Consider the following 9,169-nt stretch of genomic DNA (forward strand, 5'->3'; position numbering starts at 1 on the left):
CAGCAAGCAGCCGTGGATGATTATTTACGGTGCGCCGTCTGTAGCAGAAGCGCCAAGATGAGAAATCCTTGATTGAATAACATTAATCTACAGTCACGAGTGTTTCCCACTCGTGTGCTTTGAATCATGTGGCTGACAACATGAAAATTTATAACAACCGACGGGCAATTCGTTGTCATCATGATGTTGGTTCCGTGCGCTCTGCATGCATGTCGCTGCTGATGTCTTACTCGCCGCCTGTATGTCTTTGCTTGTATCTGTTTTACACTGGCCTGCCTTTCCTGCCATGTGGATGGCATGTCCATGTGCACCTTCGAAGAAAGCCTTTATAAGATAGACTAGCTTTCAGCAACACTTATTTAACTTACAGCATTGACAACTTTTGTATATTTCACAACTGCTGCTTGTTGTCACAGAATAAAATATGAGACCCGATAAGTCTGGCACGGACCTTAATGCAAGCAAAAAGGTCCAAGGAATTGAAGCACTGGCACAAAGACAGGACAAAGACACAAGACAAAGAAGACAGATAAAGCTTTCAAACTTTTTAAGTCGATTTAACAGCACAAAAAAGAACATTGAACAGCTACCTGTCTCCGAGGGCGCATGACTACACAAATGGATGTGCACCATGCATTTTGACCGAAATAAAAGCAACGAATGTTTTGCTCAGCAGTGACAAGTTTATTTCTCGCACAACGAGACTGCAGTGACATTTGAGCGCTCATTCAATGGCAGAACAGACACAACAGCGGTTAAAGATAAAGGTAGTTATGAGTACTCTCACATCGATCACATCGTGATTCTGCCGAAGGTGCTTCCTTGATGATGACAACAAGAATCCTGCCAACACCATCTCGGAACGCTACAACACTACCGCTCTAATGCCCATGCCTTTTGGGCATGGACATCGTGGTGACCAGTCGGAACGAGGAGTGATTCCAGCACGACGGGGTGACACCGCACACGGCGCGGGCTTCACTGTTTTACATCGTCGCATGACAGGAGTCACCGGAAAGGTTTCCTCTGAATTTGCGGGAAAAACAACAGAAAAAAGAGTGAGCGTCCCTGTCGTGACAAAACCTGCGCGATGCTCCGCACCGCGCGGCAGCAGCCAAAGTGGCCTCAGCGTTAACATGGTCAAAGCAGCCCCTGGCACTCCATTAAAGGGGCGTGACGACGTGCGTCGCGCTCCCTTTTTCAGAAGTGGCCGAACTACAGCGGTGCGGGTGGTAGCTGGACGGCATCTCACGATTCCATACTACCCCCGCCCCCCCCCCCCTAACGATCACGTCTTCTCAACTAGTTTTCCAGGCGGTAGAGACCGTTGACCGGATCTGCGCCACGGATCCGCCACGATTGCCTCACCGACCCCACAGACCCACCCACCGGTCCCGGTATCGCCACGGCGCCCGCCAATACCACCGCCTGCCCCGGCGGCGCCGCCATCTGCCACCGCGACCGCCAGCTCCCACGCCGCCAGCTCCAGCGCGGCCGTCGCCGACTCCGTCCACAGCGTGTCCGCCGGCTACTTGGGCGGCTCTGCCCGTGCTCCAGCTTGCTCCAACGGTGCTCCAGCTGAGTCCACCTGCGGCCCCGACAGCCGCACTGTGCCCTTCGACGACGTCGGTCCCGTCGGCTGAACCCGGGACGGCCGTGCTGGCGGCTCCCGCCGCCACCAGCTGATCGGTGGGCCACGACTACAGGGCGCTCTCGGCGTCCACCCGACCACCGTCGCGCGCCCGCATTTCTACGGGCCGCCATGATTGCCTGCCCACACTGCGTCGCCCATCTCGAACGCTCTGGACTGCTTTCCTGTGGGCTCTCACTGACCCTGCTGCTGCTCCCTGAGCTTCTTGTCTGAATCGGGCCGAAGCGGGACCGGACGGGTCCGAACGTTCCGCCCCAGTGTCACATCCGCTGGCGATCGTCCCGCTGACGCGTGCGGCGCCGCGCGGCAAACCGGTAGAAACTCCTGCAGCCGGCGCGACAGCGAGCCACTGTCCCGCAGCGCCGCCCTCAGTCCGTTTTGGCAGCCTGTACGGCTCGTTCCGCGGCTCCGTTGCTGTCTGGGTGGGACCGCGTGATCCTGATATGCTCGCCATTAACTCGGCGGAATGTGTGGATGTAAACTGAGGACCGTTGTCCAACACCAGCTGCCATGGGATGTTGTAACCAGCGAACGTTGCCCGCAGCTCCTGGATCAAGCTCTCCGTGCCCGTTTCGCGCAGCTACTTCACCATTTCGTGCAGCTGTCGTACACCACAAAGAAGCTCGAGCCCTGGAAAGGTTCCGCGTAATCCACGTGCACACACTCCCACGGCCCTGCGGTAGGTTCTCACGGGTGCGATTCGCTGTGTGGCGGCGGGCCTCGCTTCTTTACGCAGTCAGTGCTATTGCGCGCCAGGCCGTCCAGCTCGGCTCGCAGTCGAGCCCCGGCCACCACACGAATCGGCGCGTCAGGGCCTTCCTTTTCGAGCTTGCCAGTTGTTCGTGCAACTCATGCAGCACTCCAGCTTGGAGCCGCCGCGGGATGCCGGCACGCTCGTCCCACACGAGGCACTCGCCGTCAGTTGGCAGCTCCTCCTCGCGCCGTCCGCAGGCCGTCAGCGCCGGCTCGACGCTGCCGGGCCAGCTAAAACGCACGAACACTCATCACCTTTGCCAGTACCGGGTCGCGTCACGTCGCCGTAGCCAGCGCCGATACCGTCAGTGTAGGCACCACCCCGCCCAGAACCATCAGGCAGCTGCCGACCACCGACTCCCGTTGATCTCCTTTCGCTTGCTACTGGTGCCTGGCAACGGCGAGACGCGACAGATCGTCGGCCACGTGCACTTCTTGAGGCCGCCGCAGGCCCATTGTGTACGAATTCGCGGTCAGCTGAAGTCGGGTACAACCGCCGGGCTCGGCAAGTTCTTGCTGGGGCTCAGGATACGGGAGTGTGCGCGATTATCCACCACGAGCGAGAAGTGGCGCCCGTAGAGGAATAGGTAAAATCGACTCCGTACGACATCCCCCCCCCCCCCCCCATTCGAACTGCGCGGACTTCCTCTCTGTCGCTGTCAGAATCCGAGCCGCGTACATGGCGGACCTCTCCGCTCCGTCCAGCGTCACGTGCATCAGGGCCCCCCCCCACGCCGATCCTACTGGCGTCTGTTATCAGCTTCAGTGGCAGGACCAGGTCATAACCGCTGGAGCATCATCGGGCTCGTCAGCGTGTCCTTTACCTTTTCACCGCTGCTGAGCACTGCCGCGTCCACGTCCCCAGGACGCATTTCTTCATCAGCTCGTTCAGCGGCGCCAGCACCGTGGACAGACCGGGCAGCGGACGTCCCAAGTACGTGATCGAGCCGAGCAGTAACCTCAGCTGGATCACAGCTTGCGGTTCCTGTGCCTTCAGCACTGCTGCTGTTCCGCTGTCCGTCGGCTGGCGCCATTAGCTGTCACTTTCCAGCCCAGGAAATCGACCTCAGGCACCATCAGCTTGCACTTCTTCGAGACCTGTTGCAAACTGTTGTCGCATGTTCCTGTTCGTCTTCGCCGAAAGCCAGCAGGTCGTCCAGGTAGCATCTGCAGTCTGCATCCCTCCCGCCCTTTCAGTGATCAGTCCCTGGCCTTCTGGAACAGGGCTCCGGAACTGGCGATCCCGAACACCAGCCTCTTCATCATGTACTCGCCGCGGTGCGAGCTCACCGCCGTCTTGACCTGTGAGCTCTCAGTCTCGCTCCATCTGTTCATAGGCGTGTTGCAAGTCCACTCTGCAGAACAAGCTTGCCGCGGACCCCGGCAAACACGTTCTCTGGGGACGACAGCGGATGGTTCTTAGTGATCAGCTGCTGGATTGTCTGTCACTTGTAGCTCGCTGCATGAGTCTTCCGTCCTCTGATAACTTCGGCGCCGGTACCAGCGATGCACCCCATCTGGAACTCTCTTCCGACGGGTCGCTCTTTTTCGTAATCCCTTCACTGACCCACCGCTCCAGTTCTGATTCCACCTGCGGTAGCAGCGCGTACGGGACCGGGCGTGGGCGGTAGCCTCCGCGGCGTCACCCCCCCCCCCCCCCCTTCCCCCCCCCCCAACGACAGGTGTGCCGCAGCGCCATCGTCCCAGTCCTTCAGAGAACACCTCCGAGTGCGCTGTCCACCACAAGCGCCAGAGTCCACTGACCATCCCGCTTGGCGGATCCGGAAGGTCGAATATTGGTTCGAGTCGGATTTCCCGCAGACAACAATGTCTTAGAGGAGGGCGGCGTCCGGGCCGGTCGCCCACCTCTGCGCCGAGATATTTCCGCAAGCCACGTGTTTCATCCTCGACGGTCGCCTCAGCCCGGAGCGGAGCCACTTGTCCAGTGAATGACCGGAGCTTCAGCTGCGACGTCCTCAGGTGCAGCCCGGGGAGGCTGCCAGCTTGAGACGATCGGCGCCGGTGACGCGGTATCTACCATCATCTCCGCCGTCCTGCCGTTGATCGTTGCCATGACCAGCGACAGCCGGTCCCACTGGCCAGGCAGTAGCGGCGACATCTTCAGTCACCTTATCTTCTTCAACCGAGGCCACCTGGCCGTGCAGCGGGCCGTCCCTCTTCATGTGGTCCGTGTCGCCACACTCGAACAACGCCTGGGCATGGGTGGCGCGTTCCAGCTGCCTAACTCCTGCGTGTTTCTTTCGTCTTGCCTGATGTTTTTTTTTTTTAGCTGGGAAGTCCGACTTTTTGGGGAGGGGGTATAAACAGCGCTGCTTTATTTAAGATACGATACTTTGGCTTGAATTTTGCGTCGCACCACATTTTGCTCATAAAACTGCATGGCATGACAACACTAGTTCATCTCGACTAATATTGGTATGGTACTGAGGCTAAAGACAAGCTGCTTAAATCAACCACAAAAGGTATGTTGTCGAACAATGGTGTAGATCAGTTTGTGGTAGTGTAAACATGCATGTGCAATTAATGGGACCACCATGTGCAGACCAATGGTGTAGATCAGTTTGTGGCAGTGTAGAACATGCGTGTGCAATTAATGGGACCACCATGTGCAGACCAATGGTGTAGATCAGTTTGTGGTAGCGTAGAACATGCATGTGCAATTAATGGGACCACCATGTGCAGACTGATTATTAAAATGCTGTTGTGGCCCGGCGGCGGGCGAAAATATTCGTTTCATAGATGTATGTTGCATTATGGAAGCAAATTTAATTCTGTTTGGCTAGTTTTTCATAAGCATTGCAAAGCAATAAAAGAACAGTGTTTGGTAGACACTTTTCTTGACCATGAAAACAATATCCCCGCGGCGAATGTGGCGGGGACATTTGCATGACGGTTCTATGACTGATACATATCTGGTTGGTATTCAACTAGGCAGCGCAAAATAGGCTGCACAAGTTCTTCAAATAGGCGGCGTGATAGGAAAGGTATCTGTCGTGATTGCTCATCCTTTTTTTACTAGTACTCGGTACGCGTCATAATATATTTCAGGCTTAGCCGACTGTGTTCTGTGCAGCTTTAGCGTCATGCCGTAGATCGTGTGCCAGGATTTTGGTGCTCAGCTGACCTGTCATCTTAACGTCTTTTATTGAGTGTCTACACAGATTAGGGCATTCGCACGCCTTTGTTTGTTTGTTTTACTTACGGCATTCCTATCTTTTTTCCATATATCCTTTCTTTCCTTCGCTCACCCGTGATCATGAGCGCAGCTTGAAACATCGAGTTGCCTCGATAAAGCCGGTGGTTCCTTGATAACCCCACACAACTAATGCCTCCTACTTCCATACCACATGCCTCTTATACCTCCTATACCTCCCAATACCTTCTAGCATACCATCCTAATACCTCCCATCATATACCTCCCAATAATATCTTGTTGAACAAGGACGTGGTTTATCAAAGGTGCAATATTGTTAGAGTTAGATCTCCTATCTCATATTCCCGGAGCTCAGTGCATTTCTTGTTTAATTCGAGCGTATTCTCATTCTCTTATTCAATGAAAAATATCGGTGTTCGTACGTTTCCATAACTATGGTTGAAATGGTGGACTCAAGGTGAAAGAAGTATTTTATCAGCGTTGTTCAGATCAACTGTGACAACTAAATCAAGTATGTGTTGTGACTAAGCCTGGCACGAGGCGATGACACAAAGTGCGGCTCACGACAATGACACAAAGTGCGGCTCAGAACCATGAAGAAATGTAAACATTGCCAACAAAAGGTACTCTTTTCAACCGACCAACTAGTGTGTTATGTGAGGCGTAATCCCTCACACGCGCACTCTTTTGGAAATGTTCTGCATGGATAAGCCATGTAACTTGGGATGCGCTGCGAAACATTCTGTTTGTCTTTTTCCCACGAAAGTAACGAACATCTCAACGTGTTTGCCAGGAAGCCCTTTTCCGCTCCACGGGTATGCGGCTAGCCCTGCTATTTGCGAAACTGAATGAGGCCAAATCCGTGGTGTTCCAAGCTTCAGGCATGGCTTTGCAGGCAGCCTTGACATAAAGCATATAGCTCGCCTGACAACCGCATTGCGTTACCAAAATCATATATGCAGAAAACATGCCTAAAAACTGTAACGTCCGTCAACAGAACTTCGCCACACATCGGGATCCAGCGCCACACATCGGGATCCAGCACCATCTGTGCAAACACCAGCCGGGGCAAAACCCACGCTCTTCACCCGCCCACACCCCGCCAGATCCGTCACCCCCGCGCAGGTGCGGCCCCGCCCGCGCCCCGCTCGCGCTGACACATCGCGCCCGCCCGCTAAATCAGGCCGCGGGCGGTATTCCTGGCGCTGGAGATCGCGTCGGGTGCGCGGCGGGCTGCTCGGCCGCCCGAGCAACATCAACAGACGGGTGCCGAAGGCGGCGCTGAGTCAGCGTCGAACCTTCTCGTCGGTCCGTCGGAGCCGGACGCTCAAATAGCGGCGCCGCGCCGCCAGCCGCCACTCAGCCGCCGCCGGTTCCAGCCGCAGGTGTCCGACGCTCGGCAAGCGCCCAGACCCCAGGTGAGTCCATCCGACGCTGTGTGCCCAACGTACTCACCCGGCTGTGTGCAGGGCCCAACTCCTGGACGCCGCCTGCGGTTTCGAGCGCTGGCATCTGTCCTCTGTGCCGGATTTCTGTGTTGGAAGGTCAGCATCGTGATGTGCTATTACGACTGAGTGGAGTTTTTTAAACTTGAACTTATTTCATCGTTGTTGTTTGTCCTCGTTATTACCAAAATCAAGGACTGTGGCCCAGTAAGCGTTTCCACCAGATGTGCCTTGTGTCAGGTTAATCATGTTGCGAATAAATGGACTAAGGTTTTCATAACAAACAGCTCCTCCTGATTGAAATTGATGCCATAACTTGTATTAGGCCGCAGCGTTAGGTATTGATAACATAACATGTATTAGGCCGGTGTATAAGACAGACACTCCAGGTATAAGCAGCCCTCTCTACGCAGAGCCGCCATGTCGGTGCCAATGTACTTCGACGATCCGTTCTTCGACGACGCGCTGCGCGACTTCGGCCGCCACCGCACGCCGCGCGTGTTCGACCAGCACTTCGGCATGGGCGTGCGCCGGCCCCACGTTGACGTGGAGGACTACCTGCCGCTGCGCTCCAGCCGTCGCTACGTCACTAGGCAGCCGGTGGTGCTCCACAGGTGAGCGACCGGCCGCTGCAGAGGGGGAGGGGAAGGGGGGAGGGGGCGCCGACGTCAGGGACGCTCCGGCTGGATGACCGCGGTCACTGGTCACTAGCCGCGCGCCATGGCTGCGAGAGCGGCGATCACTACTGGGATTGGGGCTGCTGCTACTGTTGATGGTAATGTGCTGATGATAGCGATTACGCTTAGACGAATGCGCTGCCGGACGGCGAGGTGTTCGTTGTCATTGAAATTTAGGGAGGTGGCCGACATCGTCGGTGGGATTTCTGTCGACCCGGCCCATTTGACTGAGTGACTGCCTTGTAGGCAAAGCTGCAGGGGCTGCTGTGTGGGTGAGGTCACTTCGGCGTTACACTTATCTTACTACCAAGTATGCATCACCACTTCTAGTTAGCCCGTTCCAAGACGACTTAACACGTTTCTGGCCTCCCCAGGCAAAACTCAGGCACCTCGGAGATCGTCAACCACAAGGACCGGGTGGAGATGAAGCTGGACGTACAGCACTTTACACCAGACGAGCTCAAGGTCAAGATCTCGGACGGCAAGGTGGTGGTCGAGGCCAAGCACGAGGAGAAGGCGGACGAGCACGGCTGCGTGTCGCGCCAGTTTACGCGCAAGTACGAGCTGCCCGAGGATGCCGATGAGGACGCCGTGGTGTCCCACCTCAGCAAGGAAGGTGTTCTCACCATCACGGCGCCGCGCAAGGTTCCCGAGCAGCCGAGCAAGCCGGAGAAGTCGGTGCCGCTCAAGGTGGACAAGGAGGAGAAGAAGGCGGAGAAGAAGTGAGAGGTGTTGTGTCCCGGACCTGATGGAAGGACCCTGAGGGCGGTAAAGCGATTTGGGTTGTCACTCAGCGACCGAACTTGATATTCTACGGCGGAAGCTCGTGGTTCACATCGCAGTCTGGCATCACTCTGCACCGGTGCCAGTGCACAAGCCGTCAGATCAAAGCAGTGATACACCGCCTGTGACACATACTTGGCACTTGCAGCCGATCGTAAATATTGATAAGCTGTGTGGATGGCAGGACTCGGCTGAGAAAATGTTTGTAACAAGCGAAAAATGTGTTGCTTTCGTTAAGGCAGACGGAAAAATAAACAACGGAGAACCAATGCAACGTAACTTTGTATCACACTTGTTAGATCATACAGGATATTGGTCGACAGCGCAGGTGGGGCAAACGTCTAGTAGTTCTTCTGTAAAAAACAAGCGATTTTATCTGTTCGGTCTAATTTCGTCTAAGACGAAAGAGAAAGCGTTAGTAACAAATTCAGACTAAGGTCATTGCTAAATGCATACGTTTAGCGACAAAAAGTTTGTATGAACTATTAAGGAAAGGCGATGCAATCTTAAAAATTGATATTCGCCAAATCAGCAATGGAGGTACAGTCGTGCTGGCAATTGTTTTACAATTACATTATGTCTTTGTAAGAAGGAACAGATGTGGTTGCTACAACAGATGGAAAACGAGCAGTTGACAACCATTGAATCAGGGGTGGAAAAAATGCATCTTGTGTCGCCGGCCGAA

The 9,169-nt window shown here is 55.1% G+C and overlaps 1 protein-coding gene across 1 annotated transcript; it reads left to right on the forward strand.

Annotated features, from left to right (window-relative positions):
* Window positions 1–6,911: 6,911 nt before the first annotated feature.
* On the forward strand, window positions 6,912–8,763 carry LOC119093899 (heat shock protein Hsp-12.2). The gene is made up of 3 exons (XM_037216908.1): window positions 6,912–6,997; window positions 7,438–7,638; window positions 8,076–8,763. The coding sequence occupies exons 2-3, from the start codon at window positions 7,445–7,447 to the stop codon at window positions 8,425–8,427; spliced, it is 546 nt and encodes a 181-aa protein (XP_037072803.1). The 5' UTR covers window positions 6,912–6,997; window positions 7,438–7,444; the 3' UTR covers window positions 8,428–8,763.
* The last annotated feature ends 406 nt before the right edge of the window (window positions 8,764–9,169 follow it).

The sequence above is a fragment of the Pollicipes pollicipes genome, unplaced genomic scaffold (assembly GCF_011947565.3).
Source record: "Pollicipes pollicipes isolate AB1234 unplaced genomic scaffold, Ppol_2.1 Scaffold_4002;HRSCAF=4701_pilon_pilon_pilon, whole genome shotgun sequence".
Lineage (NCBI taxonomy): Eukaryota > Metazoa > Arthropoda > Thecostraca > Pollicipedomorpha > Pollicipedidae > Pollicipes > Pollicipes pollicipes.

Excerpts from the sequence above, each read along its gene's own strand:
- LOC119093899 (XM_037216908.1), top strand. The coding sequence starts at position 7,445 with ATGTCGGTGCCAATGTACTTCGACGATCCGTTCTTCGACGACGCGCTG. Across the intron at positions 7,639-8,075 it reads CAGCCGGTGGTGCTCCACAG|GCAAAACTCAGGCACCTCGG; the intron begins GTGAGCGACCGG and ends TGGCCTCCCCAG.